General features: G+C 51.1%; 1 protein-coding gene across 1 annotated transcript in view; it reads right to left on the reverse strand.

Moving 5' to 3' along the window:
- Positions 1-828: 828 nt before the first annotated feature.
- Positions 829-18,018, reverse strand: part of TUBGCP6 (tubulin gamma complex component 6) — a 492,321-nt gene continuing 475,131 nt past the window's right edge. The window contains exon 26 of the mRNA XM_085653952.1: positions 829-1,022. Coding sequence (XP_085510078.1) covers positions 934-1,022 — 89 coding nt within the window. The 3' untranslated portion in view covers positions 829-933. The remainder of the gene's footprint in view (positions 1,023-18,018) is intronic.

Raw genomic sequence — 18,018 nt, forward strand, 5'->3', positions numbered from 1 at the left:
TCAAGTGTTTGAATCACCTCCCATTAGGTGGGCCAATGTTTAGAATGGTTAAAGACCAAGAGATAGGAGTAAGGATAAAACAAGACCCATTATGCAATTTAAATCTCATAAGGCAATTACACAAAAACTAAGCATTGCAGAATCTGAGGTGTTAAACAGAAGGCCTTAGGAGAAGGCAGAATTCTCAGATCCCTTACCACAGAAATCAGAAGCTGAGCAGACTAGTTTGGTTGCCATGAAGAGAAAGAAGGAAGAAATGATGGAGCAAATGGCAGTGTTCGGAGTAAAGGGTGTTTGCACTGGAGACAAGGTTGTAGCTCTGGTGGACTCTTCTACAGAGTCGAGAAATCTGGAAACATTCCCCAAATACTCAAAACCCTGAGCTGCGCCACTGCGCCAAGTTTCCAACTGCAAATGGAGTGGGAAATGATCTCTCAGAGGCATAGCCAAGCCGGGAAACGTCAGAACTTTATTAGTCTCTGATGTAATTGGGTGATAGAACTTAAAGTGCTCCACTGAGTATCTTCTTACAAAGGAATGTAAAAGTGGAAGATGCCAGTAGACTGGTGGACCTCAAAAAGCATCATACTCCAAATAGAAGTCTGAGTGTGTGGAAGATGGGAAAAATAAAACAACTGCTACAGCTATAAAAACATCAGAAGACTGGAACACTGAACAATACAGAGGAATATGAGATTCTTTCAGGACATGGGTTTTCTATTTAGTGTAGTTAAATATTTCCTTCTTTCTAAAGTTTGACTTTTACATATAATTTATTATTTCAATCTTATGAAGAGTGAATAACCTTTCTGTCAATGCTTATGCACATTTATTTCTGTGAAAAAAATATTTACACTTTATTTACAATTGAAACATATACAACATACAGATTTACAGATAACTGTAGTCAGGATTGCGCTAAATAGGGTTCAGTTATTCTTTATAGTAGTTATTGAAGTTCATTCGGAGCAGAAAATCTTCCAAATGTGGTTGGTAGCCTCGATTTACCAGTTTCGTCACCACTGTAGAAACAGAAAATAACTGTCAGTTGAGATATCCTAAGACTTGAAAGCCAATATCTTTGCATTATGAATTCATAACTTTTGAGTTCAAATGTAAACAAATTCTCAAGGAGTTTGTCTTGGCCCACAAATGGTTGCAAAACCTTTGTAATTTAACATTTGCTTTACTCTTGTGAACTGCTCCCTATGTCTGGATTTGTCTACCCACCGAGAGTGGCTACAAATGAAAGTATAAATTCAGGCAAATAAATGTTACTTACTTGTAATCCTAATTCTGCATTATCATCTATGAATGTCATAAAGGTGGACTATTTCCACATGTGTTAAGACATCCCAGAACACTTATGGGCATATTTACAAAAGAAGCAACAGAGCGCGGCGTTAGCCTTGTTGGCTTAACGCTTCGTTCTGCCACTTCTGAAATTCAGGGCTGCACTGTATTTACAAGAATACGGTGCAGCACTGCGTTTCACCCTGCGCTGACGCTAAATTTAGCAGTCTTGCGCCTGCATTGAGGGGGAAGGACTGTTTATATGCAGAAAGGTGTCCCTTCCTGCACATAAACAATCTGAAATGGCGTTTTGTAACTTCTAGGTTTTCTGTTTTGTGCAGAACTCATAGAAGTGGCAACTCTTGGCTCGAGGCAACCGAGGCCGTGGGCCCACGGATAGAAGATGGCAGATGCTGGGGCCTGGGTGATGCACACAGAGGGAACAAGGCCCGGCTGAAGATTCCCCGGTGATCCTGGGTGAGGCCTGCCCTGAACTGGCTACGGGGTTGCGAGAAGGCACACACACACCCGGACGTGACATCTGGATCATTGTGGTAAGGGGGGTGGAGGGGTGTTGGCTTTGTGTTCTTGACTCTGCCTGACTTCAGGCCTGGAGAGAGAGCGCAGGAGAGGAAGATCCGCTGCTGTCAGTCTCCTGGGGGCACCTGGTATATGAGCGGCAAATTGGGACACTATTAACTGCCGAGCTGAGCTGAGGGTGAAGCATCCTACGGGATCCGAGGGTCGGACTTCTGTTTGGATGCAGCACGAGACCCTGCGCAATAATACTGGAAAAAAAATAACCGGGCTGACCCTACGGAATAATCGACGAACCGAACGAGGGTTGGCCCCACAGCTGCAGACTACTGAGGGAGGCCATGGAGACTGGGGTGTTGGAGTGGGGATGTCCCCCTCTGAGGGAATAGTAAAGCGAACCTACATGGTGCAGATTGTCGATGACACAGGAGTCCCCGGTTGTCGGGAGGAGTGGGGCGGCCTGCGTGGACAGCGACAAGGGCAATGGGGTTGCCTGGCTGGTGCGAGCAAGATGGGCAAGGACAAGGCGGCTGGCTCTGCTGGAGCCAACACGATCATGCAGCATACTAACCCACGTCACCCGCTGCAATGTGAATGAGACAAAAGGGTGCTGGGGATTGAGGGAGAAGATGACGCAAGTGAAGAACCAACACATGTGGAGATCTTGGCGGCCACCCAGGGCTCCAGGAAGGCACTGGAAAACCAAATCGAGACCGTGTCTATTGACATGAACCTACTGAGAGCAGAAAAGTTGCAGACAAAGAATCCATAGCAGAGGGGGACATAATGGACTTAAAAGGAGAAGTGGCAACCCTTAAACAGCAGGCGGCCCTGATGACCATGGCCACAAGGGCCCTTGAACGTCGGGCCTAGGATGAGGATGGCGAGCAAGGGGCAGTAACATAAGAGACCTGGGGTTGAGGAGGGCAGGGCAGAGCAATTTCTGGTGCACTGGATACGCACTCAGTTATGTCCGCGTGGCTTATCAGAACTGTTCTTAGTGGAAAGGGCGCAAAGGGCTTTGGTGCCCCCGTATCCTCCAGGCAGCTAGAGAGAATCAGAATATCTGCTATGAAAACACTAAAATCACTATATACCTCGACTATACCAAGCAGGTTCAGGAACAGTGGAAAACCTTTCTGGGGGTAAAACAGAAGCTCTGTGACTGGTAACTGCAGTATATGCTGCTGTGTCCAGCCAAACTGAAGGTACTTGTGCAAGGCAGGGGCCCATTTCTGAAGGCTGGAGATCTGATGCGACGCCCCCCCCCCCCTCCCCGCCCCCCCCCGAGAGTAGCATAGCAAAACAAAGGGATGGGCCACTCAGTCTGGGAAAGGAACACAGAACAAAAGGCTTTATTTTCACGTGGGTCGCACTCCGCTGGTCTTTAGCAAGTAGCCCCATAGGATTCTGGATGATAGAGTAGCAGCGGCGAGTACACCTATGCTACAAAGTGTAATAATAAATGCCATCCCTGGACACGTGTTTCGAGGTAGTTGCCTCTCGTCAGCAGGGAGCAGGACTGTGTGGGGGGTGCCGTAGACTGCCAAAAAATATGAGGTTTAAGTACCTTTCGTGGCGGCGCGCGGGTGCAGACTCCAGGCTCGTCAGCCAATCGCTCAGGGAGCTTCAAACATTATTTTCACGTGGGTCGCACTCCGCTGGTCTTTAGCAAGTAGCCCCATAGGATTCTGGATGATAGAGTAGCAGCGGCGAGTACACCTATGCTACAAAGTGTAATAATAAATGCCATCCCTGGACACGTGTTTCGAGGTAGTTGCCTCTCGTCAGCAGGGAGCAGGACTGTGTGGGGGGTGCCGTAGACTGCCAAAAAATATGAGGTTTAAGTACCTTTCGTGGCGGCGCGCGGGTGCAGACTCCAGGCTCGTCAGCCAATCGCTCAGGGAGCTTCAAACATTATTTTCACGTGGGTCGCACTCCGCTGGTCTTTAGCAAGTAGCCCCATAGGATTCTGGATGATAGAGTAGCAGCGGCGAGTACACCTATGCTACAAAGTGTAATAATAAATGCCATCCCTGGACACGTGTTTCGAGGTAGTTGCCTCTCGTCAGCAGGGAGCAGGACTGTGTGGGGGGTGCCGTAGACTGCCAAAAAATATGAGGTTTAAGTACCTTTCGTGGCGGCGCGCGGGTGCAGACTCCAGGCTCGTCAGCCAATCGCTCAGGGAGCTTCAAACATTATTTTCACGTGGGTCGCACTCCGCTGGTCTTTAGCAAGTAGCCCCATAGGATTCTGGATGATAGAGTAGCAGCGGCGAGTACACCTATGCTACAAAGTGTAATAATAAATGCCATCCCTGGACACGTGTTTCGAGGTAGTTGCCTCTCGTCAGCAGGGAGCAGGACTGTGTGGGGGGTGCCGTAGACTGCCAAAAAATATGAGGTTTAAGTACCTTTCGTGGCGGCGCGCGGGTGCAGACTCCAGGCTCGTCAGCCAATCGCTCAGGGAGCTTCAAACATTATTTTCACGTGGGTCGCACTCCGCTGGTCTTTAGCAAGTAGCCCCATAGGATTCTGGATGATAGAGTAGCAGCGGCGAGTACACCTATGCTACAAAGTGTAATAATAAATGCCATCCCTGGACACGTGTTTCGAGGTAGTTGCCTCTCGTCAGCAGGGAGCAGGACTGTGTGGGGGGTGCCGTAGACTGCCAAAAAATATGAGGTTTAAGTACCTTTCGTGGCGGCGCGCGGGTGCAGACTCCAGGCTCGTCAGCCAATCGCTCAGGGAGCTTCAAACATTATTTTCACGTGGGTCGCACTCCGCTGGTCTTTAGCAAGTAGCCCCATAGGATTCTGGATGATAGAGTAGCAGCGGCGAGTACACCTATGCTACAAAGTGTAATAATAAATGCCATCCCTGGACACGTGTTTCGAGGTAGTTGCCTCTCGTCAGCAGGGAGCAGGACTGTGTGGGGGGTGCCGTAGACTGCCAAAAAATATGAGGTTTAAGTACCTTTCGTGGCGGCGCGCGGGTGCAGACTCCAGGCTCGTCAGCCAATCGCTCAGGGAGCTTCAAACATTATTTTCACGTGGGTCGCACTCCGCTGGTCTTTAGCAAGTAGCCCCATAGGATTCTGGATGATAGAGTAGCAGCGGCGAGTACACCTATGCTACAAAGTGTAATAATAAATGCCATCCCTGGACACGTGTTTCGAGGTAGTTGCCTCTCGTCAGCAGGGAGCAGGACTGTGTGGGGGGTGCCGTAGACTGCCAAAAAATATGAGGTTTAAGTACCTTTCGTGGCGGCGCGCGGGTGCAGACTCCAGGCTCGTCAGCCAATCGCTCAGGGAGCTTCAAACATTATTTTCACGTGGGTCGCACTCCGCTGGTCTTTAGCAAGTAGCCCCATAGGATTCTGGATGATAGAGTAGCAGCGGCGAGTACACCTATGCTACAAAGTGTAATAATAAATGCCATCCCTGGACACGTGTTTCGAGGTAGTTGCCTCTCGTCAGCAGGGAGCAGGACTGTGTGGGGGGTGCCGTAGACTGCCAAAAAATATGAGGTTTAAGTACCTTTCGTGGCGGCGCGCGGGTGCAGACTCCAGGCTCGTCAGCCAATCGCTCAGGGAGCTTCAAACATTATTTTCACGTGGGTCGCACTCCGCTGGTCTTTAGCAAGTAGCCCCATAGGATTCTGGATGATAGAGTAGCAGCGGCGAGTACACCTATGCTACAAAGTGTAATAATAAATGCCATCCCTGGACACGTGTTTCGAGGTAGTTGCCTCTCGTCAGCAGGGAGCAGGACTGTGTGGGGGGTGCCGTAGACTGCCAAAAAATATGAGGTTTAAGTACCTTTCGTGGCGGCGCGCGGGTGCAGACTCCAGGCTCGTCAGCCAATCGCTCAGGGAGCTTCAAACATTATTTTCACGTGGGTCGCACTCCGCTGGTCTTTAGCAAGTAGCCCCATAGGATTCTGGATGATAGAGTAGCAGCGGCGAGTACACCTATGCTACAAAGTGTAATAATAAATGCCATCCCTGGACACGTGTTTCGAGGTAGTTGCCTCTCGTCAGCAGGGAGCAGGACTGTGTGGGGGGTGCCGTAGACTGCCAAAAAATATGAGGTTTAAGTACCTTTCGTGGCGGCGCGCGGGTGCAGACTCCAGGCTCGTCAGCCAATCGCTCAGGGAGCTTCAAACATTATTTTCACGTGGGTCGCACTCCGCTGGTCTTTAGCAAGTAGCCCCATAGGATTCTGGATGATAGAGTAGCAGCGGCGAGTACACCTATGCTACAAAGTGTAATAATAAATGCCATCCCTGGACACGTGTTTCGAGGTAGTTGCCTCTCGTCAGCAGGGAGCAGGACTGTGTGGGGGGTGCCGTAGACTGCCAAAAAATATGAGGTTTAAGTACCTTTCGTGGCGGCGCGCGGGTGCAGACTCCAGGCTCGTCAGCCAATCGCTCAGGGAGCTTCAAACATTATTTTCACGTGGGTCGCACTCCGCTGGTCTTTAGCAAGTAGCCCCATAGGATTCTGGATGATAGAGTAGCAGCGGCGAGTACACCTATGCTACAAAGTGTAATAATAAATGCCATCCCTGGACACGTGTTTCGAGGTAGTTGCCTCTCGTCAGCAGGGAGCAGGACTGTGTGGGGGGTGCCGTAGACTGCCAAAAAATATGAGGTTTAAGTACCTTTCGTGGCGGCGCGCGGGTGCAGACTCCAGGCTCGTCAGCCAATCGCTCAGGGAGCTTCAAACATTATTTTCACGTGGGTCGCACTCCGCTGGTCTTTAGCAAGTAGCCCCATAGGATTCTGGATGATAGAGTAGCAGCGGCGAGTACACCTATGCTACAAAGTGTAATAATAAATGCCATCCCTGGACACGTGTTTCGAGGTAGTTGCCTCTCGTCAGCAGGGAGCAGGACTGTGTGGGGGGTGCCGTAGACTGCCAAAAAATATGAGGTTTAAGTACCTTTCGTGGCGGCGCGCGGGTGCAGACTCCAGGCTCGTCAGCCAATCGCTCAGGGAGCTTCAAACATTATTTTCACGTGGGTCGCACTCCGCTGGTCTTTAGCAAGTAGCCCCATAGGATTCTGGATGATAGAGTAGCAGCGGCGAGTACACCTATGCTACAAAGTGTAATAATAAATGCCATCCCTGGACACGTGTTTCGAGGTAGTTGCCTCTCGTCAGCAGGGAGCAGGACTGTGTGGGGGGTGCCGTAGACTGCCAAAAAATATGAGGTTTAAGTACCTTTCGTGGCGGCGCGCGGGTGCAGACTCCAGGCTCGTCAGCCAATCGCTCAGGGAGCTTCAAACATTATTTTCACGTGGGTCGCACTCCGCTGGTCTTTAGCAAGTAGCCCCATAGGATTCTGGATGATAGAGTAGCAGCGGCGAGTACACCTATGCTACAAAGTGTAATAATAAATGCCATCCCTGGACACGTGTTTCGAGGTAGTTGCCTCTCGTCAGCAGGGAGCAGGACTGTGTGGGGGGTGCCGTAGACTGCCAAAAAATATGAGGTTTAAGTACCTTTCGTGGCGGCGCGCGGGTGCAGACTCCAGGCTCGTCAGCCAATCGCTCAGGGAGCTTCAAACATTATTTTCACGTGGGTCGCACTCCGCTGGTCTTTAGCAAGTAGCCCCATAGGATTCTGGATGATAGAGTAGCAGCGGCGAGTACACCTATGCTACAAAGTGTAATAATAAATGCCATCCCTGGACACGTGTTTCGAGGTAGTTGCCTCTCGTCAGCAGGGAGCAGGACTGTGTGGGGGGTGCCGTAGACTGCCAAAAAATATGAGGTTTAAGTACCTTTCGTGGCGGCGCGCGGGTGCAGACTCCAGGCTCGTCAGCCAATCGCTCAGGGAGCTTCAAACATTATTTTCACGTGGGTCGCACTCCGCTGGTCTTTAGCAAGTAGCCCCATAGGATTCTGGATGATAGAGTAGCAGCGGCGAGTACACCTATGCTACAAAGTGTAATAATAAATGCCATCCCTGGACACGTGTTTCGAGGTAGTTGCCTCTCGTCAGCAGGGAGCAGGACTGTGTGGGGGGTGCCGTAGACTGCCAAAAAATATGAGGTTTAAGTACCTTTCGTGGCGGCGCGCGGGTGCAGACTCCAGGCTCGTCAGCCAATCGCTCAGGGAGCTTCAAACATTATTTTCACGTGGGTCGCACTCCGCTGGTCTTTAGCAAGTAGCCCCATAGGATTCTGGATGATAGAGTAGCAGCGGCGAGTACACCTATGCTACAAAGTGTAATAATAAATGCCATCCCTGGACACGTGTTTCGAGGTAGTTGCCTCTCGTCAGCAGGGAGCAGGACTGTGTGGGGGGTGCCGTAGACTGCCAAAAAATATGAGGTTTAAGTACCTTTCGTGGCGGCGCGCGGGTGCAGACTCCAGGCTCGTCAGCCAATCGCTCAGGGAGCTTCAAACATTATTTTCACGTGGGTCGCACTCCGCTGGTCTTTAGCAAGTAGCCCCATAGGATTCTGGATGATAGAGTAGCAGCGGCGAGTACACCTATGCTACAAAGTGTAATAATAAATGCCATCCCTGGACACGTGTTTCGAGGTAGTTGCCTCTCGTCAGCAGGGAGCAGGACTGTGTGGGGGGTGCCGTAGACTGCCAAAAAATATGAGGTTTAAGTACCTTTCGTGGCGGCGCGCGGGTGCAGACTCCAGGCTCGTCAGCCAATCGCTCAGGGAGCTTCAAACATTATTTTCACGTGGGTCGCACTCCGCTGGTCTTTAGCAAGTAGCCCCATAGGATTCTGGATGATAGAGTAGCAGCGGCGAGTACACCTATGCTACAAAGTGTAATAATAAATGCCATCCCTGGACACGTGTTTCGAGGTAGTTGCCTCTCGTCAGCAGGGAGCAGGACTGTGTGGGGGGTGCCGTAGACTGCCAAAAAATATGAGGTTTAAGTACCTTTCGTGGCGGCGCGCGGGTGCAGACTCCAGGCTCGTCAGCCAATCGCTCAGGGAGCTTCAAACATTATTTTCACGTGGGTCGCACTCCGCTGGTCTTTAGCAAGTAGCCCCATAGGATTCTGGATGATAGAGTAGCAGCGGCGAGTACACCTATGCTACAAAGTGTAATAATAAATGCCATCCCTGGACACGTGTTTCGAGGTAGTTGCCTCTCGTCAGCAGGGAGCAGGACTGTGTGGGGGGTGCCGTAGACTGCCAAAAAATATGAGGTTTAAGTACCTTTCGTGGCGGCGCGCGGGTGCAGACTCCAGGCTCGTCAGCCAATCGCTCAGGGAGCTTCAAACATTATTTTCACGTGGGTCGCACTCCGCTGGTCTTTAGCAAGTAGCCCCATAGGATTCTGGATGATAGAGTAGCAGCGGCGAGTACACCTATGCTACAAAGTGTAATAATAAATGCCATCCCTGGACACGTGTTTCGAGGTAGTTGCCTCTCGTCAGCAGGGAGCAGGACTGTGTGGGGGGTGCCGTAGACTGCCAAAAAATATGAGGTTTAAGTACCTTTCGTGGCGGCGCGCGGGTGCAGACTCCAGGCTCGTCAGCCAATCGCTCAGGGAGCTTCAAACATTATTTTCACGTGGGTCGCACTCCGCTGGTCTTTAGCAAGTAGCCCCATAGGATTCTGGATGATAGAGTAGCAGCGGCGAGTACACCTATGCTACAAAGTGTAATAATAAATGCCATCCCTGGACACGTGTTTCGAGGTAGTTGCCTCTCGTCAGCAGGGAGCAGGACTGTGTGGGGGGTGCCGTAGACTGCCAAAAAATATGAGGTTTAAGTACCTTTCGTGGCGGCGCGCGGGTGCAGACTCCAGGCTCGTCAGCCAATCGCTCAGGGAGCTTCAAACATTATTTTCACGTGGGTCGCACTCCGCTGGTCTTTAGCAAGTAGCCCCATAGGATTCTGGATGATAGAGTAGCAGCGGCGAGTACACCTATGCTACAAAGTGTAATAATAAATGCCATCCCTGGACACGTGTTTCGAGGTAGTTGCCTCTCGTCAGCAGGGAGCAGGACTGTGTGGGGGGTGCCGTAGACTGCCAAAAAATATGAGGTTTAAGTACCTTTCGTGGCGGCGCGCGGGTGCAGACTCCAGGCTCGTCAGCCAATCGCTCAGGGAGCTTCAAACATTATTTTCACGTGGGTCGCACTCCGCTGGTCTTTAGCAAGTAGCCCCATAGGATTCTGGATGATAGAGTAGCAGCGGCGAGTACACCTATGCTACAAAGTGTAATAATAAATGCCATCCCTGGACACGTGTTTCGAGGTAGTTGCCTCTCGTCAGCAGGGAGCAGGACTGTGTGGGGGGTGCCGTAGACTGCCAAAAAATATGAGGTTTAAGTACCTTTCGTGGCGGCGCGCGGGTGCAGACTCCAGGCTCGTCAGCCAATCGCTCAGGGAGCTTCAAACATTATTTTCACGTGGGTCGCACTCCGCTGGTCTTTAGCAAGTAGCCCCATAGGATTCTGGATGATAGAGTAGCAGCGGCGAGTACACCTATGCTACAAAGTGTAATAATAAATGCCATCCCTGGACACGTGTTTCGAGGTAGTTGCCTCTCGTCAGCAGGGAGCAGGACTGTGTGGGGGGTGCCGTAGACTGCCAAAAAATATGAGGTTTAAGTACCTTTCGTGGCGGCGCGCGGGTGCAGACTCCAGGCTCGTCAGCCAATCGCTCAGGGAGCTTCAAACATTATTTTCACGTGGGTCGCACTCCGCTGGTCTTTAGCAAGTAGCCCCATAGGATTCTGGATGATAGAGTAGCAGCGGCGAGTACACCTATGCTACAAAGTGTAATAATAAATGCCATCCCTGGACACGTGTTTCGAGGTAGTTGCCTCTCGTCAGCAGGGAGCAGGACTGTGTGGGGGGTGCCGTAGACTGCCAAAAAATATGAGGTTTAAGTACCTTTCGTGGCGGCGCGCGGGTGCAGACTCCAGGCTCGTCAGCCAATCGCTCAGGGAGCTTCAAACATTATTTTCACGTGGGTCGCACTCCGCTGGTCTTTAGCAAGTAGCCCCATAGGATTCTGGATGATAGAGTAGCAGCGGCGAGTACACCTATGCTACAAAGTGTAATAATAAATGCCATCCCTGGACACGTGTTTCGAGGTAGTTGCCTCTCGTCAGCAGGGAGCAGGACTGTGTGGGGGGTGCCGTAGACTGCCAAAAAATATGAGGTTTAAGTACCTTTCGTGGCGGCGCGCGGGTGCAGACTCCAGGCTCGTCAGCCAATCGCTCAGGGAGCTTCAAACATTATTTTCACGTGGGTCGCACTCCGCTGGTCTTTAGCAAGTAGCCCCATAGGATTCTGGATGATAGAGTAGCAGCGGCGAGTACACCTATGCTACAAAGTGTAATAATAAATGCCATCCCTGGACACGTGTTTCGAGGTAGTTGCCTCTCGTCAGCAGGGAGCAGGACTGTGTGGGGGGTGCCGTAGACTGCCAAAAAATATGAGGTTTAAGTACCTTTCGTGGCGGCGCGCGGGTGCAGACTCCAGGCTCGTCAGCCAATCGCTCAGGGAGCTTCAAACATTATTTTCACGTGGGTCGCACTCCGCTGGTCTTTAGCAAGTAGCCCCATAGGATTCTGGATGATAGAGTAGCAGCGGCGAGTACACCTATGCTACAAAGTGTAATAATAAATGCCATCCCTGGACACGTGTTTCGAGGTAGTTGCCTCTCGTCAGCAGGGAGCAGGACTGTGTGGGGGGTGCCGTAGACTGCCAAAAAATATGAGGTTTAAGTACCTTTCGTGGCGGCGCGCGGGTGCAGACTCCAGGCTCGTCAGCCAATCGCTCAGGGAGCTTCAAACATTATTTTCACGTGGGTCGCACTCCGCTGGTCTTTAGCAAGTAGCCCCATAGGATTCTGGATGATAGAGTAGCAGCGGCGAGTACACCTATGCTACAAAGTGTAATAATAAATGCCATCCCTGGACACGTGTTTCGAGGTAGTTGCCTCTCGTCAGCAGGGAGCAGGACTGTGTGGGGGGTGCCGTAGACTGCCAAAAAATATGAGGTTTAAGTACCTTTCGTGGCGGCGCGCGGGTGCAGACTCCAGGCTCGTCAGCCAATCGCTCAGGGAGCTTCAAACATTATTTTCACGTGGGTCGCACTCCGCTGGTCTTTAGCAAGTAGCCCCATAGGATTCTGGATGATAGAGTAGCAGCGGCGAGTACACCTATGCTACAAAGTGTAATAATAAATGCCATCCCTGGACACGTGTTTCGAGGTAGTTGCCTCTCGTCAGCAGGGAGCAGGACTGTGTGGGGGGTGCCGTAGACTGCCAAAAAATATGAGGTTTAAGTACCTTTCGTGGCGGCGCGCGGGTGCAGACTCCAGGCTCGTCAGCCAATCGCTCAGGGAGCTTCAAACATTATTTTCACGTGGGTCGCACTCCGCTGGTCTTTAGCAAGTAGCCCCATAGGATTCTGGATGATAGAGTAGCAGCGGCGAGTACACCTATGCTACAAAGTGTAATAATAAATGCCATCCCTGGACACGTGTTTCGAGGTAGTTGCCTCTCGTCAGCAGGGAGCAGGACTGTGTGGGGGGTGCCGTAGACTGCCAAAAAATATGAGGTTTAAGTACCTTTCGTGGCGGCGCGCGGGTGCAGACTCCAGGCTCGTCAGCCAATCGCTCAGGGAGCTTCAAACATTATTTTCACGTGGGTCGCACTCCGCTGGTCTTTAGCAAGTAGCCCCATAGGATTCTGGATGATAGAGTAGCAGCGGCGAGTACACCTATGCTACAAAGTGTAATAATAAATGCCATCCCTGGACACGTGTTTCGAGGTAGTTGCCTCTCGTCAGCAGGGAGCAGGACTGTGTGGGGGGTGCCGTAGACTGCCAAAAAATATGAGGTTTAAGTACCTTTCGTGGCGGCGCGCGGGTGCAGACTCCAGGCTCGTCAGCCAATCGCTCAGGGAGCTTCAAACATTATTTTCACGTGGGTCGCACTCCGCTGGTCTTTAGCAAGTAGCCCCATAGGATTCTGGATGATAGAGTAGCAGCGGCGAGTACACCTATGCTACAAAGTGTAATAATAAATGCCATCCCTGGACACGTGTTTCGAGGTAGTTGCCTCTCGTCAGCAGGGAGCAGGACTGTGTGGGGGGTGCCGTAGACTGCCAAAAAATATGAGGTTTAAGTACCTTTCGTGGCGGCGCGCGGGTGCAGACTCCAGGCTCGTCAGCCAATCGCTCAGGGAGCTTCAAACATTATTTTCACGTGGGTCGCACTCCGCTGGTCTTTAGCAAGTAGCCCCATAGGATTCTGGATGATAGAGTAGCAGCGGCGAGTACACCTATGCTACAAAGTGTAATAATAAATGCCATCCCTGGACACGTGTTTCGAGGTAGTTGCCTCTCGTCAGCAGGGAGCAGGACTGTGTGGGGGGTGCCGTAGACTGCCAAAAAATATGAGGTTTAAGTACCTTTCGTGGCGGCGCGCGGGTGCAGACTCCAGGCTCGTCAGCCAATCGCTCAGGGAGCTTCAAACATTATTTTCACGTGGGTCGCACTCCGCTGGTCTTTAGCAAGTAGCCCCATAGGATTCTGGATGATAGAGTAGCAGCGGCGAGTACACCTATGCTACAAAGTGTAATAATAAATGCCATCCCTGGACACGTGTTTCGAGGTAGTTGCCTCTCGTCAGCAGGGAGCAGGACTGTGTGGGGGGTGCCGTAGACTGCCAAAAAATATGAGGTTTAAGTACCTTTCGTGGCGGCGCGCGGGTGCAGACTCCAGGCTCGTCAGCCAATCGCTCAGGGAGCTTCAAACATTATTTTCACGTGGGTCGCACTCCGCTGGTCTTTAGCAAGTAGCCCCATAGGATTCTGGATGATAGAGTAGCAGCGGCGAGTACACCTATGCTACAAAGTGTAATAATAAATGCCATCCCTGGACACGTGTTTCGAGGTAGTTGCCTCTCGTCAGCAGGGAGCAGGACTGTGTGGGGGGTGCCGTAGACTGCCAAAAAATATGAGGTTTAAGTACCTTTCGTGGCGGCGCGCGGGTGCAGACTCCAGGCTCGTCAGCCAATCGCTCAGGGAGCTTCAAACATTATTTTCACGTGGGTCGCACTCCGCTGGTCTTTAGCAAGTAGCCCCATAGGATTCTGGATGATAGAGTAGCAGCGGCGAGTACACCTATGCTACAAAGTGTAATAATAAATGCCATCCCTGGACACGTGTTTCGAGGTAGTTGCCTCTCGTCAGCAGGGAGCAGGACTGTGTGGGGGGTGCCGTAGACTGCCAAAAAATATGAGGTTTAAGTACCTTTCGTGGCGGCGCGCGGGTGCAGACTCCAGGCTCGTCAGCCAATCGCTCAGGGAGCTTCAAACATTATTTTCACGTGGGTCGCACTCCGCTGGTCTTTAGCAAGTAGCCCCATAGGATTCTGGATGATAGAGTAGCAGCGGCGAGTACACCTATGCTACAAAGTGTAATAATAAATGCCATCCCTGGACACGTGTTTCGAGGTAGTTGCCTCTCGTCAGCAGGGAGCAGGACTGTGGCGTAGGCGTACTCACCGTAGCCACTACACTATCCAGAATCCTTTGGGGTTATTTGCAGCATGACGAGCAGTGTCGCGACCCATTTACGTAAATTACTAATAGCTCATTCGAGCGACTTTGGCTGACGAGCCCGGTGTCTGCACCTGCGCGCCTTGGAAGGTATTTTACCTATATATATGGCAGTCATCGGCACCCCGCATACCTACCTGCTCCCTGCTGACGAGAGGCAATTACCTCGAAACACGTGTCCAGGGATGGCATTATATTTCTATATACTCGTGGCGTAGGCGTACTCACCGTAGCCACTACACTATCCAGAATCCTTTGGGGTTATTTGCAGCATGACGAGCAGTGTCGCGACCCATTTACGTAAATTACTAATAGCTCATTCGAGCGACTTTGGCTGACGAGCCCGGTGTCTGCACCTGCGCGCCTTGGAAGGTATTTTACCTATATATATGGCAGTCATCGGCACCCCGCATACCTACCTGCTCCCTGCTGACGAGAGGCAATTACCTCGAAACACGTGTCCAGGGATGGCATTATATTTCTATATACTCGTGGCGTAGGCGTACTCACCGTAGCCACTACACTATCCAGAATCCTTTGGGGTTATTTGCAGCATGACGAGCAGTGTCGCGACCCATTTACGTAAATTACTAATAGCTCATTCGAGCGACTTTGGCTGACGAGCCCGGTGTCTGCACCTGCGCGCCTTGGAAGGTATTTTACCTATATATATGGCAGTCATCGGCACCCCGCATACCTACCTGCTCCCTGCTGACGAGAGGCAATTACCTCGAAACACGTGTCCAGGGATGGCATTATATTTCTATATACTCGTGGCGTAGGCGTACTCACCGTAGCCACTACACTATCCAGAATCCTTTGGGGTTATTTGCAGCATGACGAGCAGTGTCGCGACCCATTTACGTAAATTACTAATAGCTCATTCGAGCGACTTTGGCTGACGAGCCCGGTGTCTGCACCTGCGCGCCTTGGAAGGTATTTTACCTATATATATGGCAGTCATCGGCACCCCGCATACCTACCTGCTCCCTGCTGACGAGAGGCAATTACCTCGAAACACGTGTCCAGGGATGGCATTATATTTCTATATACTCGTGGCGTAGGCGTACTCACCGTAGCCACTACACTATCCAGAATCCTTTGGGGTTATTTGCAGCATGACGAGCAGTGTCGCGACCCATTTACGTAAATTACTAATAGCTCATTCGAGCGACTTTGGCTGACGAGCCCGGTGTCTGCACCTGCGCGCCTTGGAAGGTATTTTACCTATATATATGGCAGTCATCGGCACCCCGCATACCTACCTGCTCCCTGCTGACGAGAGGCAATTACCTCGAAACACGTGTCCAGGGATGGCATTATATTTCTATATACTCGTGGCGTAGGCGTACTCACCGTAGCCACTACACTATCCAGAATCCTTTGGGGTTATTTGCAGCATGACGAGCAGTGTCGCGACCCATTTACGTAAATTACTAATAGCTCATTCGAGCGACTTTGGCTGACGAGCCCGGTGTCTGCACCTGCGCGCCTTGGAAGGTATTTTACCTATATATATGGCAGTCATCGGCACCCCGCATACCTACCTGCTCCCTGCTGACGAGAGGCAATTACCTCGAAACACGTGTCCAGGGATGGCATTATATTTCTATATACTCGTGGCGTAGGCGTACTCACCGTAGCCACTACACTATCCAGAATCCTTTGGGGTTATTTGCAGCATGACGAGCAGTGTCGCGACCCATTTACGTAAATTACTAATAGCTCATTCGAGCGACTTTGGCTGACGAGCCCGGTGTCTGCACCTGCGCGCCTTGGAAGGTATTTTACCTATATATATGGCAGTCATCGGCACCCCGCATACCTACCTGCTCCCTGCTGACGAGAGGCAATTACCTCGAAACACGTGTCCAGGGATGGCATTATATTTCTATATACTCGTGGCGTAGGCGTACTCACCGTAGCCACTACACTATCCAGAATCCTTTGGGGTTATTTGCAGCATGACGAGCAGTGTCGCGACCCATTTACGTAAATTACTAATAGCTCATTCGAGCGACTTTGGCTGACGAGCCCGGTGTCTGCACCTGCGCGCCTTGGAAGGTATTTTACCTATATATATGGCAGTCATCGGCACCCCGCATACCTACCTGCTCCCTGCTGACGAGAGGCAATTACCTCGAAACACGTGTCCAGGGATGGCATTATATTTCTATATACTCGTGGCGTAGGCGTACTCACCGTAGCCACTACACTATCCAGAATCCTTTGGGGTTATTTGCAGCATGACGAGCAGTGTCGCGACCCATTTACGTAAATTACTAATAGCTCATTCGAGCGACTTTGGCTGACGAGCCCGGTGTCTGCACCTGCGCGCCTTGGAAGGTATTTTACCTATATATATGGCAGTCATCGGCACCCCGCATACCTACCTGCTCCCTGCTGACGAGAGGCAATTACCTCGAAACACGTGTCCAGGGATGGCATTATATTTCTATATACTCGTGGCGTAGGCGTACTCACCGTAGCCACTACACTATCCAGAATCCTTTGGGGTTATTTGCAGCATGACGAGCAGTGTCGCGACCCATTTACGTAAATTACTAATAGCTCATTCGAGCGACTTTGGCTGACGAGCCCGGTGTCTGCACCTGCGCGCCTTGGAAGGTATTTTACCTATATATATGGCAGTCATCGGCACCCCGCATACCTACCTGCTCCCTGCTGACGAGAGGCAATTACCTCGAAACACGTGTCCAGGGATGGCATTATATTTCTATATACTCGTGGCGTAGGCGTACTCACCGTAGCCACTACACTATCCAGAATCCTTTGGGGTTATTTGCAGCATGACGAGCAGTGTCGCGACCCATTTACGTAAATTACAGAACAAAAGGCGCCCAAGTCAGAACTCGAACAGGACTTCACTGGAGGAGCAGAGAATCACGGTAGGCGAGGATGGCACCATGCAACTAGAGGCTATCGAACCGGGTGCCTCTGCTTCTCTGAATACTGAATATGGGCCTGAGGCGGAGGATATTCCGGTGACATTGAATCAGACGACGGACATTGTCTCTGATACCATCTTGGAAGCAGCTCCTGCAACAGAAGATATATGATAGGGGACTCTCATATAGGCGCTGAACTACTGTTGATTGACTTGACGTTTATGATGAGCAATAGTGAGGGGTACTGGGATCGCACATTTAATATTGTGATGGTGGGGCCATGGGCGGAATGAGTGCGGGCTGCCTGAGATTGCGGAGGAGCCTGGTGAAGTGGCTGGGGAAGCGACAATCAGAATTCAACATTGAGTATGACCCAACCCTACTGGGAACACTAAGTTTATGTGTCCCTTGATGGACACTTTGTGGATGTAGTGCTGGGCGGACTTGGCCAAGAGGCTGGTTGGTTTGCAAAGTTCAGTGGTCCCTGTTGGGCTGCAACGGAACCTGTGCAAGTCCTAGCACAAGCATGGGAAGGGCATTGACCATAGCGCCGTTGCATGTTACTTGTTCGTGTATGGAAGGTGGCGGGTACTTGTTACAGTTTGTTTTCTTTGTTAGTAGTAATGACACGCAACATCTGTTGATAATAGGTGAAGTACTCAGATGGGAGCTAGGACAATACCACACAAAGCATTACTATGGCAATGGAGGTTAAGCTCCTTA

This window comes from Triturus cristatus, chromosome 4_1 (genome assembly GCF_964204655.1).
Source record: "Triturus cristatus chromosome 4_1, aTriCri1.1, whole genome shotgun sequence".
NCBI classification, from domain to species: domain Eukaryota; kingdom Metazoa; phylum Chordata; class Amphibia; order Caudata; family Salamandridae; genus Triturus; species Triturus cristatus.